The 24,108-nt window shown below is 52.5% G+C and overlaps 3 protein-coding genes across 13 annotated transcripts in view; 1 reads left to right on the top strand and 2 right to left on the bottom strand.

The window, feature by feature from the left end:
• Nucleotides 1–963: 963 nt before the first annotated feature.
• Nucleotides 964–6,709, bottom strand: CCR10 (C-C motif chemokine receptor 10). 4 transcript variants are annotated; one of them, XM_079132766.1, is made up of 2 exons: nucleotides 6,582–6,709; nucleotides 964–2,696 (listed from the first exon to the last, which is right to left on the bottom strand). In XM_079132766.1, exon 2 carries the CDS (start codon nucleotides 2,640–2,642, stop codon nucleotides 1,632–1,634), a length of 1,011 nt encoding a protein of 336 aa, XP_078988892.1. In that variant the 5' UTR covers nucleotides 2,643–2,696; nucleotides 6,582–6,709; the 3' UTR covers nucleotides 964–1,631. The 4 variants fall into 4 exon arrangements, with proteins under 4 accessions (XP_078988892.1, XP_078988893.1, XP_078988891.1 ...); XM_079132767.1 differs by having other exon boundaries at nucleotides 6,552–6,663; XM_079132765.1 differs by lacking the exon at nucleotides 6,582–6,709 and adding an exon at nucleotides 3,564–3,619.
• Nucleotides 4,539–21,256, top strand: CNTNAP1 (contactin associated protein 1). The gene is made up of 24 exons (XM_079132772.1): nucleotides 4,539–4,623; nucleotides 5,515–5,616; nucleotides 5,700–5,893; nucleotides 6,342–6,489; nucleotides 6,570–6,773; nucleotides 7,271–7,455; nucleotides 8,013–8,156; nucleotides 8,847–9,108; nucleotides 9,552–9,701; nucleotides 9,968–10,139; nucleotides 10,611–10,717; nucleotides 10,932–11,051; nucleotides 11,414–11,617; nucleotides 11,813–11,969; nucleotides 12,052–12,179; nucleotides 12,460–12,645; nucleotides 13,326–13,547; nucleotides 13,877–14,116; nucleotides 15,017–15,370; nucleotides 15,510–15,637; nucleotides 18,399–18,492; nucleotides 18,675–18,920; nucleotides 19,006–19,053; nucleotides 20,073–21,256. Exons 1-24 carry the CDS (start codon nucleotides 4,554–4,556, stop codon nucleotides 20,357–20,359), a joined length of 4,152 nt encoding a protein of 1,383 aa, XP_078988898.1. The 5' UTR covers nucleotides 4,539–4,553; the 3' UTR covers nucleotides 20,360–21,256.
• Nucleotides 21,257–21,721: 465 nt separating this feature from the next.
• EZH1 (enhancer of zeste 1 polycomb repressive complex 2 subunit) overlaps nucleotides 21,722–24,108 on the bottom strand; it is a 28,497-nt gene continuing 26,110 nt past the window's right edge. For all 8 annotated transcript variants that reach the window (XM_079132762.1, XM_079132761.1, XM_079132758.1 and 5 more), the window contains exon 21: nucleotides 21,722–24,022. In XM_079132762.1, the coding sequence (XP_078988888.1) occupies nucleotides 23,962–24,022 (61 nt within the window). In that variant the 3' untranslated portion in view covers nucleotides 21,722–23,961. The remainder of the gene's footprint in view (nucleotides 24,023–24,108) is intronic.

Below are 24,108 nucleotides of genomic sequence, written 5' to 3'. Positions count from 1 at the left end.
GGTGAAGCAGCCAAGGCAGGGGAGGGGCAGACCTAGGCCGGAAATAAATCGAATTTAGAGTGAACTGCTCACTGAACTCGAGAGTGGTTGGAATTCTGGGGAGTTCTGTGGTCTCCAAATAGAGCGCGGGGGGGGGGGGGGTTCCAGGGCAAATATTCTGCATTTCTGAGCAAGAAGGGGTTAACCGAGGCTCTGAGCAGCCGGGGCGGGGCCCGGGCAACAGCAGAAGACAGCGTACGCGCGCGCGCGCGCGGGCGCGTTGCTGACTCAGCGGCGATTCCCTCAGTCTCCCGCGGAGGTTTTCGGGTCGGCCCCCAAGGGTTAGTGTGTGAGACCCTTTGAGGATTCGCATGGTCTCCAGGCCTTCCCTGGATCCTGGACCCTAGAGACCAAGGCTTTCCCATTAAGGGTCTTGGAAGGTCGGCTAGCGAGGGCTTGGCGGGAGAGACAGGGCGGGGACTTCAAACCAGCGCCTCCCTTGAGACCTCCTCCCCACGCCACGCCCTTCTCGCCCCTAGACTCGGTTGGAGCGGTGGGTACAGCTTCGCTGACCGGATATTAAACCTAGAGAATTGTCGCACGTGAACACAGTTCTGCCTGTTGTGATCGTGCGAAACAAAGACCAAGAATCAATGCCACCGACTGTAAAGGCCATCCAGATTGTGACTTCGCCTCAAAAGAGAGTGCTCTGTACTGAATTTTCCTAGGCCTGGAGACAACACAACCATAAATTCTCTTCCCTGTCTGGATCCCAGGCCCTTGCCTGCTGGGAAGTTCTTTGTGTTGTCTAACCTTCCTCCTTCTTGGCAAACTCAGTGCATTCCTTCTGAGCCAGTCCCCAGGGGAGATGGAGAACTGTAAGCACCCCCTGCGCCCCCTACCCCACACCCATGATCACTCTGGAAATTTGCAAATTGCAATTCCCTCTTAGGTTTTTCTGCAAGGTGAAAAACTCCAACTCAACTTTTTAAATTACTTTTTACTTTCCATTAGAGAACTTTAGAAGGAAATTATACTATGTTAATCTACTCCAAAAGCCCAGCCAAAACGAGAATCTCTTGTCCCCAGCCCCTACCTCGGTACCACACACAGGCTCACACACAGTTCGGAACAGCCTCAGTTTACACATTCCAGAGGCCGGGAACTCCGTACTTGCTAAGGCAGCCATTACTGGATAGCGCTCTGGTTGTTAGAAAGCTCTTCCTTACGCTATTTCAAGAGGAACCCCTGCCCCTCCTCTTCTGGCAGCTTTCCCACTTCACCTCTGTTGGCAGAGACTTGGTGAAGGTGGAGGGGGTGTTAGTACCTAGAGCTTTAGCAGGAGTTCCCCCCCCCCCGCTACGCCCCAGGCCCTTAAGCACCTCCCCCTTAGAGCCAAGAGCTGGGCAAGGAGGGTGGGGGTGTAACCCACCGTCTCTGCCCTGCTACACATCACTTCCAAGTCGGCGATTAAAAAATAGTAACAGTTGTTGGGTTGCATCTCATTTCTGTTATCAGTTTAATGTAGCAAGGCACAGAAGCAAGCCCTTTAGATCTCTACCTCGTTCTCAGTGTTTCCCCACCTACACTCCTTTCCCTTACCCTCCCTGGAATTGTTTCCGCATCCCTCCTCCTTCTCTGGATTCACAGCCCTAATTGTCCCAAGAGAGACTGTGTGTCTCAGTGGGAGCCGAGCAAGAAGAAAGACGGGGCCGGCGGGGGCAGCGGCCGCGGGGTTGCAGCCTTGGGCTGCAGCCCCCACCCCGTAGCAGCCTCCTCAGGTCCTGGCGGAAGCGCAGGCCCAGAAAAGCATAGAGCACAGGATTGAGGCCGCAGCGGGCCAGGGCCAATCCGCCAGTCACAAGCAGTGCCAGATCCTTGCGCTTGCTGGCAGGGCAGCTTCGCTCCCGGGCTGCCAGTAGATCGGCGGTATCCAGCAGCAGGGCGAGGCTGTAGGGCAGTTGCAGCACCACGAAGGCTGCCACCAGGGCCACCACGACGCGCAAAGCGCGCCGGCGCTCGGGCCCCCTGGCGGCCAGCAGCGTGCGGCCCAGCAGAGCGTAGCAGGCTGCCATGACGCCCAGTGGCAGCGCGAAGCCCAGGACCACCTGCGCCACGGCGCTTGCTCCTTTCACAGTCTGCGTGAGGCCCTCGGGGAAGATAAGGCGACAGCGTCGCTGACCTTCGCGTTGCCCATCCCGGCTGAAGAGGAGCGCAGGTAGCGCCAGGAGCAGTGACAGCAACCACACTAAGACTGAGACCAAGTGTGCGCGGCTGGGTGTGGAGGGCCGCTGCCCCGCTGGGAGCGCCCGCGCGATGGCCACGTAGCGGTCGGCACTGATACAGGCTAGGAAGAGGAAACCGGCATGGAAGGAGGCCGAGTAGAGGCCCGAGATGGCACGGCAGGTGGCACTTCCTAGACTCCAGCCCTGGAGAGCCCCTGCTGCAGCAAAGGGCAGGGTCAGGGCCAACAGGAGATCGGCCAGGGCTAACTGGAGCAGGTGGGCGGAGGTGGGCGAGCGGGCAGTGCGTCGGGCCGCTAGATGAGTGGCCAGGACCAGGCCATTGCCGGCCAGACCTAACGCAGCCACGGTCAGGGAGACACTGGGTTGGAAGGCCCTGCTGAAGGCCTGGACATCCGCCTTGTAGCAGAGCTCAGGCATTGGCTCAGCTGAATATGCCGCCTCATCATCCCCGGAGTAGGGGTCCCAGGAAACCTGGGGAAGTCAAAATGGGAGGAGGGATGGTATGAGATACTTTCCCCCCCCCCCCCCCCCCCCCCCATCCCGCACACCTTCCACGCTGGAAGCTCCGGTGAGACCAGGAATAACAGTATAGAAACTCCTCTAGACTCTTCCTAGCACAATCTGAACAGGTTCTCGCTTCCCTTGCCTTGCATCCCTCTTGCCTCTGTTTCTAGCTTCCTGGGTGACCTTGAACAAGCCTTTTGCTCATTCCGAACCTCAGTACTTAATATGTGATGCAGAGACTAGAAGTCCTGTCTAGCCCATCTGGCAATGTTTTCATTGAAGACTGAAGTATAGAAGATAATGGATGGAAAGCATCTAGCTCTCCATAGATCAAGCGTTTGTATTATTAATAAACATCTTGCCTCATGGTGGCACAAGCCTATAATCTCAGCTACTCCGAGGCTGAAGGCAGGAGGATGGCAAATTAGAGGCCAGTCTGGGCAATTTATTGAGCCCCTGTCTAGTGTGCCTGGGTTTAATCCCCAGTACAGGGTGGGTGTGGGGGTAAGGAACCTTGCAGTTCCCTTTGCAGCGCCCTCGCCTGGAAGGTCGACCAGATGCAGGCTCTGCCTCAGACCTAGACCCTGAACCCAAAGCTAGGTTTGGAATGGATTTCCATCTCCTTTGCCTTCTCTAGCCTCCTCCCTGCCACTACCTTCAGTGTAGGCACACTGAACCACTCACATAAAAGGGGCCTCAAGGGTTGGGGTTCAGATTTTTGGGCTCCAGCACAACTCAGGATGGCAGAGACCTGTTGACAGATGGAGCATCCAGTCCCTTCCCCTTCCCCACCCTTGGTGTAACCCTTCTCCCCCTCCCTTCCCCCACTCCCACCTGCTCTGTGGGCTCCGTCCCCATCTCTGGCTACAAAGGTTTCTGAGGTGTAGCTACTGGGGGGTAGAGGTTAAATAACTAGTGAGACAGGAAGGAAGGGGCGGGGAGAGGGACCTAGAGAGAGGTGGGGATTAGGGTCTCATTTTTCCCATTCCATCTTCCCTGAAAGGATTTCTCTCTACCCTGCCAGTGGAAAAAGAATGGGTTTGGGAACATCATCATTTGCTAGGTAGCTGTGTGGTCTTAAGTTTTTGACCTCTTGGGACGTAAGGTTTTTCATCTAAAAAGTGAAATAAGGTCAAAATGCTGAATTCACAGTGTTCAGAGGGTGCCCAACACCAAGTCTGAAGAATTCATTGCCTTAGGAAAATATTGTATTCTTTTATTTATCCTTCATCCCATCTCTAGGCACCTCTCTCCCTCCTCCCTTTTGTTGGATTTTTCAGGATCCTCGCGGTCCTTGCCTCCTTTTTACCACGTCCTGTCCCTGGGAGCCTCGGGTTATTCGGGGTATTTCCCAGCGACTGGAGGTTTTCTACCCCGCCCTTTCGCAGCAGGGCTGAGGCGCGCGCTTGCGCGGGGTCGGGGAAAAACGCGCGTGCCAGGAGAGACAGGCTGGGGAGGGGGGGAGGTGAGAGGAGAGAGGGTGGAAAGGAGAGAAGAGCAGAAACCCAGGAACGAGAGAGAGAGAGAGAGAGAGAGAGAGAGAGAGAGAGAGAGAGAGAGAGAGAGAGAGAGAAAGAGAGAGAGAGAGAGAGAGAGAGAGAGAGAGAGAGAGAGAGAGAGAGAGAGAGAGAGAGAGAGAGAGAGAGAGAGAGAGAGAGAGAGAGAGAGATTGAGGGAAAAAGGAGCGGAGAGGGGAAGGGGTGGGAAATAAGAGTCAGCGGTTTGCTGCGAATCCCAGGAAGAGAGCTTGGAGCCTGAGCCAGAACTGGAGCCCTAGTCGGAGTCGGGTACAGGGAGGCGACCGCCGGGGGCGGTCAGCCCTACATGATGCGTCTCCGGCTCTTCTGCATTTTGCTCGCCACCGCGGTCTCCGGAACTCGGGGCTGGGGCTACTGTGAGTGTTGGGGTCGGAGGCAGGTGGGATTGGGCCCAGGAGTGCAGAGCCTGCAGGGCGGGTCCCACGCCGCATTGCGGCTGGGTGGTCGTCGGTCTATCCCCGCCAGCGCGCGCCTGCTCCGTTCCCATCTTTTCTTGCATCTCCCCCGCGCTCCGCAATGCAGCTCCGAGGCTGCTGCGCGCTCCCGGGGCTGGGGCTGGGCTCAGAGCCGAAGATGGAGTCAGCCCAAATGGGGATTCAGAGCTGGAATCCAAGCGGGAGCCGGTGCCTGGGTTTGAGGTTAGGGTTGGGCATAAATGTGGTACTGGTGACCCAGGCTAGGGTTAAGGTTTTGCCAAAGACTGGGGCTGGACTTTGGAGCTGGCCCAGGGGCTAGAGTTTGTGGTTGGGGCTGGGTTTTGTGGCTGAGGCTAGGTTTTATGACTGAGATCCAAACAGGAGTTGGTGACCCTGACTGAAGCTAAAGGATCTAGTAATGATATTAGGACTGGGGTTGGGATCTGGGGTTGCTGGGTTGGGAGCAAGATCTGGATTTGGGGTTGGTGCAGTTTGGGGGAGCCGATAAATAGAATTGATGCTGAGGATTGGGTTGGGTGAATGTCCTACTGATTTAGATTATGGAAGATGCTGAGATTTGAGATTGTGTTTGAGGGGGTGGTTAGTAAGCCAGGGCAAGTACTGGGCTAGAGAGGGTCTAGCCCTCCCTGTTCCTCCATAAGTGTTTCCCTGGGAAAAGGCAACCTCCCCTGAGCTTGCCTGTCTTTAAGGTAGGGCTGGGTCTGCCACTGGGGGGTGCATAGAAGAGAGAGCTTTGGGCCCTCTATGGGGCCAGCCTTTGAAAGGGCTTAAGGGCCTTGACTAACTAGCAAGTTCATTTCCCCATTCCAGATGGCTGTGATGAAGAACTCGTGGGACCCTTGTATGCACGCTCCCTGGGTGCCTCCTCCTACTATGGGCTTTTCACCACAGCACGCTTTGCCAGGTTGCACGGTGAGCTCCTTGCACTTGGAGGGAAGGGGACTCTGGAGGGTTCAGGGGAGAAGGGTGGTAAATGTCCTTTGCCTCTTCTGTAGGCATAAGTGGATGGTCACCCCGGATTGGGGATCCAAATCCCTGGCTCCAGATAGACTTAATGAAGAAGCACCGGATCCGAGCTGTGGCCACACAAGGCTCTTTTAATTCTTGGGACTGGGTCACACGTTACATGCTGCTCTATGGTGACCGTGTGGACAGCTGGACTCCCTTCTACCAGCAAGGGCACAACTCGGTACTCCAGGGGTCCAGACATGCACACTTGGGGGAGCCTCCTCTGCTCTGGGCCCTGGGTGGGGCACTACCTGAGAGGGAAGGGAGGCAGACAGCTGTGGGCCCAGATGAGGACCCATGATTCCACTCTTGGGACTAAGTCCAGAGGTATTATCAACTCACTATGTAGGAAAAACACTTGGCTCACAGGGCTTAGCATACTCTAGGGTAAATCCAGGAGAGCTTCCTAAAGGAGGTGGCATTTTGTTTGAGCTTTAAGGATATAATAGGATGGTGGGAGAGGACACTCGGGGCTAGGGAAACTGTGCACATCTACAAAAGCAGTGAAGGAATATTTGCTTTCCAAAAGTCAAGATTGGCAAGGTGGGAAAGCCATCGTAGGCTGGGACGCTATGGAGAAACAAAGCAGAGGGTGGGGACGTGGTTACTACTCTCCCCAACCCCCGCAGACCTTCTTTGGTAATGTGAATGAGTCCGCAGTGGTGCGCCACGACCTGCACTACCACTTCACCGCACGCTACATCCGCATCGTACCCCTGGCGTGGAACCCACGAGGCAAGATCGGCCTGCGACTCGGTCTCTATGGCTGCCCCTACAGTAAGGGTGCGGAGGTAGTGGAGGGGGCCCGGGAGACAGAGTCTCCCTGGTCTCTGGCCCACCTACTGTACTTCACGCAGAGTCGGACATACTCTACTTCGACGGCGACGATGCCATCTCGTACCGCTTCCCTAGGGGAGTCAGCCGAAGTCTGTGGGACGTGTTCGCTTTCAGTTTCAAAACCGAGGAGAAGGACGGGCTACTGCTGCACGCCGAGGGCGCCCAGGGCGACTACGTGACGCTTGAGCTGCAGGGGGCGCACCTTCTGCTGCACATGAGCCTGGGTGAGCTCGGAACTCCCGTGTGAAGCTCTCTGGCCACGCCCACGCCAGATCTGCCCCTTCTTTACTGTCTGGACCAAAAGGCCTTTTTCTTAACATTTGGTGCTAGCAGGACTGGAATCAAAGTCAGCAGAACTGGATTCTAGACTCACTTTACCTTTTGCCAGCTGTGTGACCTTGGAGAAGTCACTTGCTGGAGCCTCAATTTGCTCACTGTAAACACACACAAACGGTTATTATTTTGTATCTCATATCTTTCATAGTATAGCACATGTGTAATGAAATAGAAAAAGTTATCTTACTCCGAGTTTTACAGACAGGAAGAGACCCAGAGAGGTTACATGGCTTACTCTCAGCCACACACTCGCCAATGTCACCCCAGGCTCCAGGCTTCCCTTCCCGGTTCTGGTCTGCCTCTCTGCTGCTGCTTTGCCTGGGGGCTTGGGGCTTGCTCAGGTTCTCGTGACTATGGTTCTCACTTTGTCCCGCCCCAACCTCAGGCAGCAGCCCCATCCAGCCAAGGCCGGGTCACACCACGGTGAGTGCTGGCGGTGTCCTGAACGACCAGCACTGGCACTATGTGCGCGTAGATCGATATGGGCGAGAAGCAAATCTCACCCTGGATGGCTATGTGCAGCGCTTCGTGCTCAATGGTGACTTCGAGAGGCTGAACCTGGACACGGAGGTGAGCGATGAAGGAGGCAACATTTGGTTGGGTAGGGTCCTGGAAGAGTGGGTAAGGGACAGTACCCTCTCAGAAGTAAGACTTTGTTTCCCGAATCTGCTAGCAGCTCTTTGCAAAGTTGCTGCTCACCAGAAAGGCCTGTTTTTCCTGTCGATGTTGTTGCTGTTAGCATGCAGACTCCTCGACACTCACCCCAGAACTACAAAGATGGGATCTAGAATCCAGATTTTAGGGATCAGGCAAGGTAGGAAAATTGTCGTTTTGGATCCTCCCACAATTCGATGGAGTTCATAAGACCCTGACTCCAATCTGCAGATAAAGAAGCTCAAACAGGTTAATAGACTTGCCCAAGATGTGCAGCCAGTTTTGTGGAGGATTCAGGGCTCAAACCTAAGGCTTGGAAGATCACCGAATTTTAGTACCGACCCAGTGAATATGCGTGTTTCAAATCTTTATAAAGGTGGTCTACCACTGGGGGAAGCTTAAAGCAAGGCTGCGTGAGACAGGCACGCGCAGCTCCTGTGCCCTGGTAACCTTTTCTCCCACCCTTTCTGCAGATGTTTATTGGAGGTCTGGTGGGCGCTGCGCAGAAGAACCTAGCGTATCGACATAATTTCCGCGGCTGCATGGAAAACGTCATCTTCAACCGGGTCAACATCGCAGACCTGGCCGTGCGGCGTCATTCGCGGATCACCTTTGAGGCCAGTGGGCAGGGGGATACTGGAGGATGGGACACCAAAGATGCTTTGAAAACAAAGTGGTGGCGCGGGAAGAGATCTTGGGAATCGGATAGAAGCCGAGGACTCCTTTCTCCTCGGCCAGATTCCCAAGTTGTGGGTATATCTCGGACTCACAGGAGGTGCCAACACATGCACCCCGCCCCCTAGACAAGTAGTCCAGTCACCTCCTTAAATTAACAGCTGAGGAAAATGGGGCGCAGAGACAGAGTGACTTTCCCAGGGGTCATACAGTTGTGCAACTACTGAGTAAGGACCCGAACCCAAGGTCCTTTTTAAATACTCTCCCTGCGGGTCTCCAACTCGGCGCATATGCATGTGCGGCTGCCGCGAAGCCAAGAGTCTGGAGCCCGACTTGGGGCGCAAAATTGCCTCTCACACTGGAAGCCAGAGAAGAAGCTGTCGTCTTCCAGACCCGGTAGATCAGCGACGGAGAGCAAGCAAGCGAGCGGAGCGTCCAGCGGACCGACTTGTTTGGGACCCCCTCCACAGATGGATATATTTGGGAGAAGGGTCATGGTTGGAGGTCTTGCCCTCGCCAACATTGAGAAAGTATGGGGCAGGGTCTTAGATCAGTGTGAAAATTCAGTTACTAGCAGAGGTACAGGCGGGTGCATGGGCTCACGGGTGCTGATGTGACCTTACTTCTTCTAGGGTAAGGTGGCGTTCCGTTGCCTGGATCCAGTTCCGCACCCCATTAACTTTGGAGGTCCTCACAACTTCGTCCAAGTGCCGGGGTTCCCGCGCCGCGGCCGCCTCGCAGTCTCCTTCCGCTTCCGCACCTGGGATCTCACAGGGCTGCTCCTTTTCTCCCGCCTTGGGGACGGACTGGGTCATGTGGAGCTGATGCTCAGCGAAGGGCAGGTCAACGTGTCCATTGCACAGACCGGCCGCAAGAAGCTTCAGTTTGCCGCTGGTGAGGGAGTCTGGGAAAAGCACAAGCAAACTAGAAAGGGCAGACGAGGTCCAGGAGGGTCACACGCCTGGACTGAGGCCTGTGCATAATAGAGAAGGGAGAGGGAGTAAAGGGAACAGAGCAGGAAGTACTGGAAAAAGTGACTGAAGGCAGAACAGGGGCTAAAGCTTCTGGGAGAAGCGGAAGGTGGAGGGTTCTGGTCTTCTCCAGTATTAGGGGTGTCTCTGAGATTTTATTATTCATGTCTAACTTTGCAGACTCTATGTCAGTTACTGGGGGTATGGAGAGTGAAGAGAGAGATGTCACTCTCAGTGTGAGAAGTGTAATAGGCTCATAGGCTGCTGTTGGGATGAAGAGTGGGTCTGCTGCTTCCCCACTCTAGGTCTTTTTCTCTTATTCTAGTTACTACTCCCCCACCCATGCCATCCTCCTTTCTTGTCCAGGGTATCGCCTGAATGATGGCTTCTGGCATGAGGTGAATTTTGTGGCACAGGAAAACCATGCAGTCATCAGTATTGATGATGTGGAGGGGGCAGAGGTCAGAGTTTCATACCCACTGCTGATCCGTACAGGGACTTCATACTTCTTTGGGGGTAAGTAGAGGCTAACTTGGCCAGACCCCTGTCTCTGGGAAGGAAGGCCCTGTCTAAGTCCACTCAGATGAGGCCACTTGGGGAGTTTTGTAGCAATCAAGCCATTTCACCTCTGGGCCCTTGGGGAGTGGAAGGTCGTTGACATAGTCTACACTTTGATTCTAACCCCCTTGCTTTCTTTATGTCTGGCTCCCTCTTAGTATTTCCCTGGGGGAGGGTCTCTGGGGTCTTCCCTGGGGAGGGCCTCACAGGGGTGGTTGCTCCAGGTTGTCCCAAACCAGCCAGTCGATGGGGCTGCCACTCCAACCAGACGGCATTCCATGGCTGCATGGAGCTGCTGAAGGTGGATGGTCAACTGGTCAACCTGACTCTGGTGGAGGGTCGGCGGCTTGGATACTTTGCTGAGGTCCTCTTTGACACATGTGGCATCACCGATAGGTATCCAGAAGCCCCTCTCCCTAATAAGAGGTGACCCCCTCCAAAGTCCTCTTCCATGGTCTCCCAGTGGGAGTGGTCTTTCTCAATAATCTCCCTTCTCCTTGTCTCAGGTCCTTAGTCCCCCAACCTAGGGAAGGATTCCTGTTTGACATCTCACCTCCTGTTTTTCTCTTAAAGTGACACATGCTCAAAATGTAAACTATGCCTCTGTTTTTGGTCCTAGGTTTTTAAAATTATTATTATTATTGGTAGGTGGGGTGGGGTGGGATAAGGCATTTCCACTCTTTTGTGGAAGGGGGAACAGTAGTGTTTGAGCCCTGAAGACTGAGTAGTGGCCCTGCATCTGGGCATACACCTGACCAGTTAGGTGTGGGATGTGTCACTGGGTCCTGGTTCTCAGGGAACTGGGAGTGACTCCCTCTCAAGCACCCAGTAAGGTCCCTTACCTTGGTATGCTGATCCCTTCTCCAGGTGCAGCCCTAACATGTGTGAGCATGATGGACGCTGCTACCAGTCTTGGGATGACTTCATCTGCTACTGTGAACTGACTGGCTACAAGGGGGAGACCTGTCACCAGCGTAAGCCAGATGGGGTGGGCAGGAGAAGGTTGCTGGGGATCACAAGGCTGCCTGAGATGGGATTGCCCCCACACGTTTTTCTTGGCTGTGTGGGGGATTGAACCCAAGCCCTGTGCATGCTTGGCAAGTGCTCTACCACTGAGCTACAGTCTGGGGTTGACTTCTCTAGCACTCTATCCCTAAATTGTCTTTTCTCCACCACACCACCTACCAGCTTTGTATAAGGAATCCTGTGAGGCTTATCGACTCAGTGGGAAAACTTCTGGAAATTTCACCATTGATCCCGACGGCAGTGGCCCCCTGAAGCCTTTTGTAGTGTACTGTGATATCCGAGGTAAATGACTGATGAGTGGTGAGGGGGCAGCTGACCAGGTAATAAGGGGGATTGTGGGGGGAACAGGGAGGCACAAAGTGGGTGGGGCCCAGTAAGATTAAACTGTGATGAGGGTAAAGGAGGATAGAGGAGAAGGGAAGGGAGACAGTGGATTTCATAATCTAGGCTTACAGACAGATTCCTGATCCATTCCAGATGTCTCCTCTCCGGTCTTCAATGTGAAGGACCCAGGGTCTAGCTGGGGCAGAGCTGCTGGCCATTTATTGACTCTGAGTGGCAGAAGTGGTGGCGGAGGCAGGCAGGGAGATGGGTAGAGAATGCCCACGTCCACCCAAAGCTCTCTGTCCCCTCCCTCTTCCCAGAGAACCGAGCATGGACAGTTGTGCGGCATGACAGGCTGTGGACAACTCGGGTAACAGGTTCTAGCATGGAGCGACCCTTCCTGGGGGCTGTCCAGTATTGGAATGCATCATGGGAGGAAGTCAGCGCTCTAGCCAACGCTTCCCAGCACTGTGAGCAGTGGATCGAGTTCTCCTGCTATAACTCCCGGCTGCTCAACACTGCAGGTTTGGACTGGGATCAAGGAGGAGGAGCTGGGTGGAGGAGCTAGAGGAGAGACAGGGTGGAAGAGCTGGGAGAAAGAAGCCTGAAATTTCAACTGGAGGAGTTAAGCAAGGTCTGGGCTGGTTAGAAGGGTAACTCAAGGAGGCCTGAGGCTCTTGGAGGGCAGAGCCTGGCAGCTGCCTGCACCTCGTCCCCAGGAGGCTACCCCTACAGCTTTTGGATTGGCCGAAACGAGGAGCAGCACTTCTACTGGGGAGGCTCGCAGCCTGGGATCCAGCGCTGTGCCTGTGGACTGGACCGGAGCTGTGTGGACCCGGCCCTGCATTGCAACTGTGATGCTGACCAGCCCCAGTGGTGAGGGGACAGAGGGACAGAGGTTTCAGGACTTTAGGGGAAACCTAGCAGAAAGGCTGACCAACACATTCTGTCCCTACAGGAGAACTGACAAAGGGCTGTTGACTTTTGTGGACCATCTGCCTGTCACTCAGGTGGTGGTGGGGGATACGAACCGCTCCAGTTCTGAGGCCCAGTTCTTCCTGAGGCCTCTGCGCTGCTATGGCGACCGTGAGTGGCAGACCCCTTTTAAGAGTCAGCTTTCCAGTTTCCAAAATCTAGGCCACCTAACCCACTGGGGGTCTCTAGGCCATACTGCCAGATGCTCCTGTTGTGATATGACCCTCTTTTCATTGTTCCTCTGCACCTTATTACTCTTTTTGTTCTATTCTCAGTCTTCCCATGACCACTTCTAATGCTCCCCCTTTTCCCTTCCTCCCTCCTTCTTGAGGCTCATTGCCCCTCCACTCCCCAAACTCCCTGACAAAGCCTCTTCCTTCTGGTTTTATAGGAAACTCCTGGAACACCATTTCCTTCCACACGGGGGCTGCCCTTCGCTTTCCCCCAATTCGTGCCAACCACAGTCTGGACGTCTCCTTCTACTTCAGGACCTCGGCTCCCTCAGGAGTTTTCCTAGAGAACATGGGGGGCCGTTATTGTCAGTGGCGCCGACCTTACGTGCGGGTGGAACTCAACAGTGAGCAGCAGAGCCTGGGAGGGATGTGGGGTGGATGAAGGAGATCTCTGGGGAAGCTGGGGTAAGAGACCAGGTCAGATGTCTTTCTGACAGGCAGCAAGGAAAGGGGCTTAAATGACTCTGGGTCCTCGATTTAGCTCTGTCTTGATCCCTGGCTGTATGACCTTGGGAACTGGCTTTGCCTCTCTGGGCTTTATGCCCTTTACTTCTGAAGAAAGAGCTAGACTCCTGAGGGTCTTTCCCACCTCTGACTAGCTATGCTTCAAGCCTGGGAGGTAAGGCCAGAAAGCTGGCTATAGTGATTTGCAATTTTATGAGTGGTCAGAGGTATGAAGTTTCAAGGTTAAAATCTATGGCTACCCAGGCATAGTGGTATACTCCTGTAATCCCAGCTACTCAGGAGGTTAAGGCAGGAAGATTAAAAATTTGAGGTCAGCCTGGGCAAATTAGCGACACCCTGTCTCAAAATTAAAAAGGCTGGGCTATAGCTCAGTGATACAGCACCCATGGGTTCAAGTTCCAATATTGAAAACAAAAACAAAAAACCCATGGACAAATTGGGGTGATATTCAGGAACTCTGAAGAGGTGAGGAAGAGAGGTTGTATTGAGCAAGCAACTTGTGAGGGATCTTGGAGGTTCCAGCCCTTTTCTCCTCACTACTTCCTGTCACATTGTCTAGCATCCCGGGATGTGGTCTTCGCCTTTGATGTGGGGAATGGGGATGAGAACTTGACAGTACACTCAGATGACTTCGAGTTTAATGATGATGAGTGGCACCTGGTCCGAGCTGAAATCAACGTGAAGCAGGCCCGGCTACGAGTGGATCACCGGCCCTGGGTGCTGCGGCCCATGCCACTGCAGACCTACATCTGGCTGGAGTATGACCAGCCCCTCTATGTTGGTGAGCAGCAACCCAGAGGTAGGGTGAGAGCCTTCTTGACCTTTCCACCTCTCAAGGCACTCTGTGTTTCCAGGAACCCCATGACTTAGGTCTCAATCCCCTCTGCTTCAGAGTAAGCCAAGGTCCCACCTTTCCTTCCAGTCCCTGGTATCCTATTCCATCATTTTGCCCCCTTTACTCCCTTCATTTCTCAATCACAGTACTTACTGCTGTTTCAAGCTCTGTAGTCTTTTTTGGGGGGTGTGTGGAACCCAGGGCCTTACACATGCTAAGCACAGGCTGTGCTCCTGAGCTACATCCCCCATCCTCTCCACTCATTTCTTGACCAGGATCTGCAGAACTTAAGAGGCGTCCCTTCGTGGGCTGCTTGAGGGCCATGCGTCTGAATGGAGTGACTCTGAACCTGGAGGGCCGTGCCAATGCCTCTGAGGGTACTTCTCCCAACTGCACGGGCCGCTGCGCCCACCCCCGGTTCCCCTGTTTCCATGGAGGCCGCTGCGTGGAGCGCTACAGCTATTATACATGTGACTGTGACCTCACAGCTTTTGATGGGCCATATTGCAACCACGGTCAGTGCTGCTGGTGTGGGGGGCACAGGGAGCAACACAGCATAATGGGATGTAGGGAGGGCAGGGAAGAGGGTGCCAAGTCAGCATCTGGGGAAACTAAAGTTGTTACTGGGTTACTGAGCTGATTTGGGGGAGTCAGGCAGTTGAAGATGTTGAGTGACTTCAGAGTCATAAAGGGGAACAAGGAAGGGATGGTAAAGTTAGAAGGTCCTTAAAGCTCAAAAACATCAGCCTGTAATTTCCCCCATCTTCCCACTATCACCAAGGTAACACAGACTCCTCCTTGCATGCATACTGAATTTGGCTGCAGGATGTCCTTTGCCATTTCCTGTTTGACAATTGCTGAATTCCCAAAACATGTCTACTACATGGTTCTTGGTTAAGGTGAGCCTTGACATTCAGCATAGCAAGATTCTGCTCAGATACCCAGACTGCATCCTCCCTAAGGTTGACCCAGGGGGATGTGTAGGTAGGTGGGTTACTGATGTGAGGAGTCTGGTGGACAAGGGAGCTGCAGGGGCTTAGGATCCAACTGAAAACTTCTGATCTTGGTTTGGAAGTGTAAGTAGTGGTACATTTACTGAACGGACTCGGGATATCTCAGTTCTAATCCTGGCTCTCCACTTACTCTGTGTCCTTGGGCAAGTCACTACCCATCTCTGAGCTTCAATTTCTCTGTAACATTCAGGGGTCAGATTAAATAATCTCTCAAAAATTTTTCATGACTTTAAGATTCCATTTTATGTCAGAGGGCCTTGAGAGGACCTTAAAGTAAATGGAAGGTTATGATAGTGGCAGAAATTGAAGTGAGTCTTAGGGTGTATGGGCGGGGGTGACATATAAACCCTCTGAATGTGGAGTCTGGGGATCCTAACTTGAATTCACTACCTCTGCCTTTAGATATTGGTGGTTTCTTTGAGCCAGGCACCTGGATGCGCTATAACCTACAGTCAGCGCTGCGCTCTGCAGCCCGAGAGTTCTCCCACATGCTGAGCCGGCCAGTGCCAGGCTACGAGCCTGGCTATATCCCTGGCTATGACACTCCCGGTTATGTGCCTGGCTACCATGGCCCCGGGTACCGCCTGCCTGACTACCCCAGGCCTGGCCGGCCTGTGCCAGGTTACCGGGGGCCTGTCTACAATGTCACGGGGGAGGAGGTCTCCTTCAGCTTCAGCACTGACTCTGCCCCTGCAGTCCTGCTTTATGTCAGCTCCTTCGTGCGGGACTACATGGCTGTGCTCATCAAAGAAGATGGTAAGCCCCCACAGGATCTCTGCCCAAACCCCAGCTTCCCCAAGGTGCCATTAATTCACATAACAATTGATTCACTAATACAAGGACAGGGGTTGTGAGATCTGAGAGAAGACCCCATATTTCTCTTCTCACTCCACAGGAACCCTGCAACTGCGATATCAACTGGGCACCAGTCCCTATGTTTACCAGCTAACCACCCGGCCAGTTACTGATGGCCAGCCCCACAGTGTCAATATTACCCGGGTCTACCGCAACCTCTTCATACAGGTATGTGTGCAGGGAGGTAGACCCATCCAGTCAACTTATGATCTCAATGTGGCACCTAAGAAAATGTCAAATCTTAACATATGTCAAGCACATTTCATTGTACAGAGAATTTTCATGTGTGTCACTACAAATGACCCTCACAGCAGCTCCATGAAGTAGATCAAGTTGCCTGGTGTCCTTACCTTCATTTACAACTCAGTAAACAGGCTCATGAAGTATAAAGTGGTTTTTTCTAAAGTCAAACCACTAGTAAGTTGCAAAGATAGAGCTCAAAATCAATTTTTTTTAACACACTGTGTTAGTCAGCTTTTTGTGGCTGTGACTAAAATACCCAGCAAGAACAATTTGGAGGAGAGAAAGTTTATTTGGGGCTCATGGTTTCAGAGGTCTCAGTCTATAGATGACTGACTCTTTGCTCTGGGCCCAAGATGAGGCAGAACGTCATGGTAGAAGGGTGAGGTGGATGGAGAAGTACTGCTCCATTCATGGTAGCCAGGAAGCAAAGAGAGGAAGAAGGGGGAAAGGAGCCACAGGGAAGATGAACCATTCCAGGGCACAGGTGACCCCTCCTCCAGTCATGCCCACCTGCCTACAGTTACTACCCAATTGGTACAAAGTAGGATGGATTGATTAGGTTACAGCTCTCAATCATTTCACTTCTGAATTTTGCTGCATTAACATAGGAGCTTATGGGGGACACCTCTTATCCAAACCATAACATTCTGCTCCTGGCCCCCCAAAATTCATTTCCATTTCACAATGAAAAATGCATTTAGTCCATCTCCAAGAGTCCTCTGGTCTTATTGGTTCCACCATTGCCCAAAAGTCCAAGTCCAAAGTCTCCACTAAGACACAAAGCAAACTCTTGGCTGTGAGCCTGGTAAAAATCAAAAGCAAGTTACATATGTTCAATATACAGTGGCACAGCACAAACATTCCCAATTCAAAAGGGAGGAATAGGGGCATCAAAAGAAGGCATAGGACCAAAACCAGACTGAAACCCAGTCAGGCAAACAGGTCCTATAACTCTGCTTATAACTCTTCATATAACATCTGGGACACATGGCGGTTTGGAGATGTTCTCTCCAAAGAACTTGGGCAGTCCCATCCTTTGGCCTTGCCAGTTGCGGCACATGTGGGCTTTCTTTTAGCCTGACTCTCTGCGGCATCTTTTCTTGGCAGACAGTTCACATTACTGGCATCTCTGAATTCCTGGGGTCTCCACTCCAGCTTTAGCTTCACCTTCATGCATCACCCTTTCAGGGGCAGTACACAGGGACTCTGACCCTGCTACACTTTGCCTGGTCTCCTAGGCCTTCCTTTGAAATCTCAGTGGAAGCCTTTATGACTCCTTAACTCAAGGATCCTGCATTAATGCAGAACCAGCCCTATATGGATGATGTCAAAGTCTGCTAGCAGCTTGTGCAGTACCTAGGTCCTCTGGAAGGATGGTTGCAGTGGCTTCTGAGTGATTGGGCTAAACCCAGTGAAACAAATCCCTAGCTCCCCTTGTGCAAGCAGGGTGCCACAATCTCTTCTCAAGGGAATTTTCCCTTACACATCCTTGAGCCTGCAGTGAGTGTGGTCTTGCAAATCCTTGAGATGTACTCAAACCATCTTTCCTATTGTCTTTGTGCAAAGTACTTAGCATCTCTTTAGGGGCTGTAACCTATTCAACAAGCATAATTTTTTGGCCCCAGTTTTACCTGCACTTTCTGGTTAAGCTGTAAGTTTTAAATCTTTTAGCTCTTCTTTTTACTCCTGATTCTCACAGTAAGCCTGGCTAAAAGCTTCCAGCAAGATCCTGCCACTGAATAATGCTATACTGCCTTGAAATTTTCTTCATCAGACTAATTAGTCCATTTTAAATTCAGTCTCACATAAAGTCTCAGGACATAGGCAAAATGTTGAAAAGTTCTTTGCCAGAATGTAACACATATGGCCTCTAGTCCAGTTCCCAAGAGTCCTCATTTCCCTCTGAAACCTCATGAGCAGAGTTCACATTCCTATTGGCATTCCATTTGGTTTTCTGAGCTCCCACCAGAATCACCATTTAGCCCTGCTCTTCTAACATTCTAAGACTTCTCCAGCCTGCATCTCTAAACTTTTCCCAATGCCTCCCGCACACCAGCTTCACAGGCTTCTGTACCACATGGTCATGGTCACAGCAACAACCCCACTTCTCAGTATCAATTTGTTTTAGTCAGGTTTGTGTTACAACAAAGAACAATGAGAACAACTTAGAGGAGGGAAAATTCCAGAGGTTTAGTCCTTGGTGGATTAAATCTATTGCTCTGGGCCCAAGGCAGGGAAGGACATCATGGCAGCAGGGTATTATAAGAAGTGCTGCTCCACTCATAGCTGTCCAGAAAGCAGAGAGAGGGGAAGGGGCCATGGGGTAGATGAACCCTTCAAGGGCATGCCCCAGTGACCCACCTTCTCCAGTGGTGCCCCACCTACCTACAGTTACCACCTAGTCAGTTCATTCAAACTAGATGGACAGATTAGGTTATAGTCATCATAATCAAATCATTTCATATCTGAATAACCCTAGGTCATCACAGGAGCTTTTAGGGAAATGCCTCTATCCAAACCATAACAGGTACCAAATCCTACATTAGGGCCCAGGGGTTGCCCACTTCAGATTAAGCAGGGACTCACCTGGCTAGCAGGTCGGGTTTGGATAGAAGAAGAGTTCCCTTGTTGTCTTGGCTGTGCTTGTGTTGTCCTCCCTCCCTCACTGTCCCCATCCCTGCCTCAGGTGGACTACTTCCCGCTGACAGAACAGAAGTTCTCCCTGCTGGTAGATAGCCAGCTGGACTCGCCTAAGGCCTTGTATCTAGGACGTGTGATGGGTAAGCTGTGGGTGAGGATGAACTATGGGGGAAGTCCCTGGAGCCTCAAGGAGGGTGAGGATCTGGGAATGACAGTGAGGGTGGAAAGAAGGATAAGAGGGAGATAGATGAGAACAGAAGGATGGATGATAAGAGGCTTCTGTGTGATCCAAGCCCTTCTCTCTCTGGGGCTTCTCCCTTAGAGACGGGTGTAATTGACCCAGAGATCCAGCGTTACAACACCCCAGGTTTCTCAGGCTGCCTATCTGGTGTCCGATTCAACAATGTGGCTCCACTCAAGACCCACTTCCGAGCCCCTCGGCCCATGACCGCTGAGCTAGCAGAGGCCCTTCGAGTTCAAGGAGAACTATCTGAATCTAACTGTGGAGCAATGCCACGCCTTGTCTCAGAGGTGCCACCTGAGCTTGATCCCTGGTATCTACCCCCAGGTATGTCTCTTGGGCACAGAAGGGAGGGATGACAGGGAAGAGACACACAGGGAGTATCTTCTAACTGGTGCTTTCTCCTCTTTAGACTTCCCGTACTACCATGACGATGGATGGGTTGCCATACTTTTAGGCTGTAAGTAGCACTGACCACTTCATTACCCTTCCCAAATCACGGTGACTGTCAGCATTCCTTCCCTGTCCCTTTCCCTAGGCTGAGGGGTGGCAAAGGGGCTAGAGGCATGATGGTACAAAGAAGGATGAAATGGGCCATGCTGCAGGTAGCATATGATTGGGCTGGAGAATTTTTAATATTTGAGAATGTCATAGTTTTTTTAAGTTGTAGATGAACACAATACCTATTTTATTTATTTTTATGTGGTGCTGATAGAACCCAGTGCCTCACATGTGCTAGGCAAGTGCTCTACCACTGAGCCACAATCCCAGCCCCACCATACAGTTGTGTGTGTGTGTGTGTGTGTGTTTTGGTACCAGGGATTGAACCCAGGGGCCCTCTACCCACTAAGCCCCCTTTACTTGGCCGGGGGGGGGGGTTCCAGGGATTGAACTTGGGTACTTGACCACTGAGCCATATTCTTAGCCCTATTTTTTTTTTTTTTGGTGGTGCTGGGGATTGAACCCAGGGCCTTGTGCATACTAGGCAGCACTCTATCAACTGAGCTATATCCCCAGCACCCCCAGCCCTATTTTGTATTTTATTTAGAGACAGGGTCTCACCGAGCTGCTTAGCACCTCGCTTTTGCTGAGGCTGGCTTTGAACTCACAATCCTCCTGTCTCAGCCTCCTGAGTTGCTGGGATTACAGGCATGCGCCACTGCACCTGGCCCACTATACAGTTTTAATTGAAATGAAATATTAAAATGCAGCCATAGCTAAAGGAAATAGGGGTATAGTAATATCTAGAGAGATCAGAAATTGGAGTAAATAGCAGGGATGTGAAAAGAGAATATCAGAAATAGAAGTTGGCAGAGGATAAATCAAGAACTCAACCTACCCAGCACAGGAACAGCTTGATGTGGTTGCATAGCTGACACAGTTGTAACTGAATGCTTTTGGCCCAAAGAATGTGTGTACGTGTGATGTATAACTGAACCCCAAAGGTCTTTCCTGAGTTGTTTCTTTTCTTTCATTCAGTTTTGGTGGCCTTCCTGCTGCTGGGGCTGGTGGGAATGTTGGTGCTCTTCTATCTGCAAAATCATCGCTACAAGGGCTCCTACCACACCAATGAGCCCAAGGCCACCCATGATTACCATCCTGGCAGCAAACCTCCCCTACCTACTTCAGGCCCTGCACAGGCCCCCACCCCCACACCAGCTCCCACCCAAGTTCCAGCCCCTGCCCCTGCCTCTGCCCCTGCCTCTGGCCCAGGCCCCCGGGACCAGAACCTACCCCAGATCTTGGAAGAGTCCAGGTCTGAATGAATCAGGAGAAGGGCTTCAGGGACCAAGTCCAACTCCTCTGGATTCCCCAATTCCTGCCTCTCCCCCACCCTATCAGGGACATTTGGCTCCTCTTAGCTGGCTCTGCTCATCCAGAGGATACCCCTCCTGCCAAGTTTGGTGGACAGAGCTACAGATGGGACCAAAGGGAGTGGCCAAGCCTCACTGCCTAAACCAATGCCCTGCTCATCTGTTTCTTCAGGCCCCTGGCTGTTTGCTTGCTCCAAAAGAGAAGCCTCATGGGGTTGAGATAGGCCCTTCCTGCCATCTCTGTTTCAGCCCCTGCCAGGGATTAACAGCAGAGTGTAGGGGAGATTAATGGCCTCCCTTCCATGTACATTATCAGCAGGGACAGATGTGTGGAATTGCAGGGCTGCACAGGGCATGGGGGGAGGAGGCTGCTACAACGTCCCCCAGCCTCCCCCCTGCCCTGCAGAATGTCTTCCATCTGCTTCCTCTCAGCTAGGGATGAGGGAGGGCTTCACTGCTGTCCCCCACCCCCCTTTTTGTTTTTACACAGAGACCAAGAGGCCTCAGTTTAGCACCTTAGTACCTCCACTGCTTCACATGCTTTAGCCAAAGCCATAAAACCCCCTGCAATCAATGTAGAGAAAATAATGCAGACACCCTGCCTACCCAGTCCTCTGCTCTTCTATCCTTTTCCAAGATATGCAATAGCCTTGGTGCCTGTCCACAGGCTTGGCCCCCTCTCCAATGCATGAGGAGCCCTCTTTCCTCCGCTCAGAGATGCTGCTTTGTTTGCCCAGGAGGTCATATTCTTTATATATATTTTTTGTTGCAAAGTCTCTCTCTAGAGAAACTATATTATTCTAATTTTTTAAATTATCTGTTTATATATAAAAAAAAAATTCAGTCGGCTGTCCTGTCCTGTGCTGTGCTGTGCCCAGTCTGTAGTGAGCGTCTCCTGTGTCAGATGTCTCATGAGCACGGCTGGCCTCTCATGGGCTGCTCTCTGGCCTCCACTCTGAAGCAGGGCGGAGCCAGCTGTGCCCCTGACTCCGTGCCAGTCCAATAAAGCAGAGTGGCAGAGCCCCAGTGTGTGTGTGTGTGGTAGCTGGCGTCGTGGTTAGGGGATAAATGGGGGATTGTAAAGGAACTAATCAGAGGGCTCAGGAATTTCTAGGCAGAGTTCTCAGAATCTTCACACCACCTGCCAGGGGCCTGATTGGCTCTTGCATGATGACCTCCCCCTGCTGCTTCCCCCTGCTTTGATCTCCAGGATAGTGGGGATCAGAATGCTGAAGCTTCTGCTCAACCTGTTCCTGTACCATCATTCCTGGGTCATTCCAGTTCCCAAAACACACACTACACAACTTGCCAAGATGGATTCTAACACTTTATTAGATAAGAGGTCACAAGCCACAGGACTTTAAAGTGCGTGAAATTCACTGGCGATAAAGCCACATGTACACCAGCCTTCTCCCCAGTCTCATCACCTCGCTCATTCCATTCTTAGGTGTTGGGGGGAGAGGCTGAGACCCGTCATTAAAGGTAGGGAACAGCAGGGACAAAGGATGGGAATGCTGGAGGAATAGAAGTATTAGTGGTCTGCAGCTGGGGAAGAAGGGGATCAACCAGTGCTTCTGCTCACTGAAGGAAGGGTGGGGTCAGTCTAACTCAAATACTGGAAACAAATTTTTGTCACCTATTCCTCACGACCAGCCCCTGAAATTTCAGACAGATCTGTCTCTGGTTTTCCCCAATAATGAGTAATTCAGAGCCCATAGGACAGCTTGAGGGTATCCCCAATTCAATGACTACAACAAACCACAGCAGGTGTAGATTCCGGAAACATGGTGAAGGCTGCCCCAACTAAGGGGGAGAGGCTACCATCAGGAGCTGGCTGGGTGTGTGCTAAGTGCAGTGCACGCCACTGTGGTGAGTGAGATTATATGAGTGAATGAGTGAGTGTATGTGTGTGTGTGTGTGTGTGTGTGTGTGTGTGTGTGCGCGCGCGCGCGCGCGCACATCCCACGCAAATCCCTAAGAGGCAACATGGCCAGGGAGAGCCCCACTTCTTCCGTGGGACAACTATAGGGTGGGAGTAAGGGAGTGGGCAGCACAGACAGGGGGAAGAGCAGCTCAGTTCCCCAGGAAGAAGAGGGGATGTCTGCTTCCCCTTCCAACACTCCCTAGGCCAGTCTGTACCTGCCCACAAGTCCTTTCTACCCAGCACAAAGCTCAGCTGGCTCAGCATGCCAGCCACAGACACAGGGCCGTTCTTGCTAGCTCCAGTCTTGTAAATTTTTCTGTGTCAAGCCAGCGCCTCCTGCACCCCGCCCCCCAGAAGATAAAACTGAATTGGAGATTCTTCTATCCTTTCTTCCCCTCTCTTGAGAAGTGGGATTTGGGCATGGCCTCTAGAGACCTTGGCTCAAACTCCACCCCAATCTATAGAACTTCTAAAGGAATAAAGTGCTTTGCTCTGCATGAATCCCAGAGAGAATGGCACCATAGACTGGGACAGGTGGTCTGCCTGCTTCTCCTCAACACTGCAAATACCCTCTGCCAGTCTGCCTTGCTCTGTGCTGCCATCCTAAACTGTGCAATTGTGCCCCTCACCCACCCGCAAACACATGCTACCAGCCCACTTTTCTCCAAATAGCAGGTGCCACAGACAGGAAGTAAATCACACCAACAACCTTCCCCTCTAGTCTAGCCTGGGCCCCTCTACCCTGAGGAGATAAGCAACTCTGGCCTCTCTGAACACAGAAGGCCTAAAAAGAACTACAAATCCAGCAGACCAGAGTGCTCTCTCTTGCCAGGCATGCCCCCCACGCTTGGTCAGTAGAAACACAATGCCTGCCTGCAGTTGCTGAGCCAGAACTCTGGAAGGAGTTGGAATACTGGCGCCTGCGCCCAGGAATCTGAAAACAGTTACCCATTCACCTCCAGAGGATACAAGGCAGGCTTTCTCAAAGTCTGCTGGACCCAAGCTTGGCAGTTTAACTGCTGTCATCAAGCTGGCTCTCCCTTCGTCCATGGGAGGGTGGCACTTAGCCTTCCCTCCTCTAGCCTTGAATCCCTGTGCTTAGAACCCACACCCTTTTGGTTTGGACCCTGCCAGAGGGAAGAGGTAGGAAGGTGACCCATCTCCCTCTGAACTGTGTGAGACGCTTGTCAGGCTCACTCTAACCCAGAGCACTTGTGAGCTCCAGGGACCAGACTTCACTCAGATATGCCTGGCACCCAATTACGTAAGGACCATTGACAGGGAAAGCTAAAAGACAGAGCCTGTTTCGAACCGCCTAAGTTGATTCCTGAGGCCTGCAGCCTGGGAAGCTGAGGAGAAATCAAGCAGTCACTCGCCCCCACCTGTGCCCTCCTCTGAGGCCTGAGGAGCAGCCTCCCACTTCTGCAACTCTCTCCTAGGAGACCAAGCCCTAGCTGCCCAGCTCCCCTCTCTCTGAGCTGGTTTTGCACCCGTGGGACACAGCTGAGGCCTCACTACAGAGGGAGTGGGTGGGGTTTCTCGGCATGGAAGACACACAGTGCAGGAACTCGAGCAGCAGTGGTGTGTGCATGAAAGCGAAGACAGTGCCGCTACCACAGTGCCAGGAGGGCTAAAGGACGTCGGTCTCCCTCTCGATCCCCACGTACTTGAGGGCATCTGCTTGACTGTACCTATCCCAGAGCAGAAAGGAGGAAAGAAAAGATGATGGAAAAGATGGGGTTCTCTCCTGTTTCACTCCCCCTCCCGCTTCCTAATG

The sequence above is a fragment of the Sciurus vulgaris genome, assembly GCF_902686455.1.
Source record: "Sciurus vulgaris genome assembly, chromosome: 3".
NCBI classification, from domain to species: Eukaryota; Metazoa; Chordata; class Mammalia; order Rodentia; family Sciuridae; genus Sciurus; species Sciurus vulgaris.
This window is presented reverse-complemented; position numbering and strand designations above follow the sequence as displayed.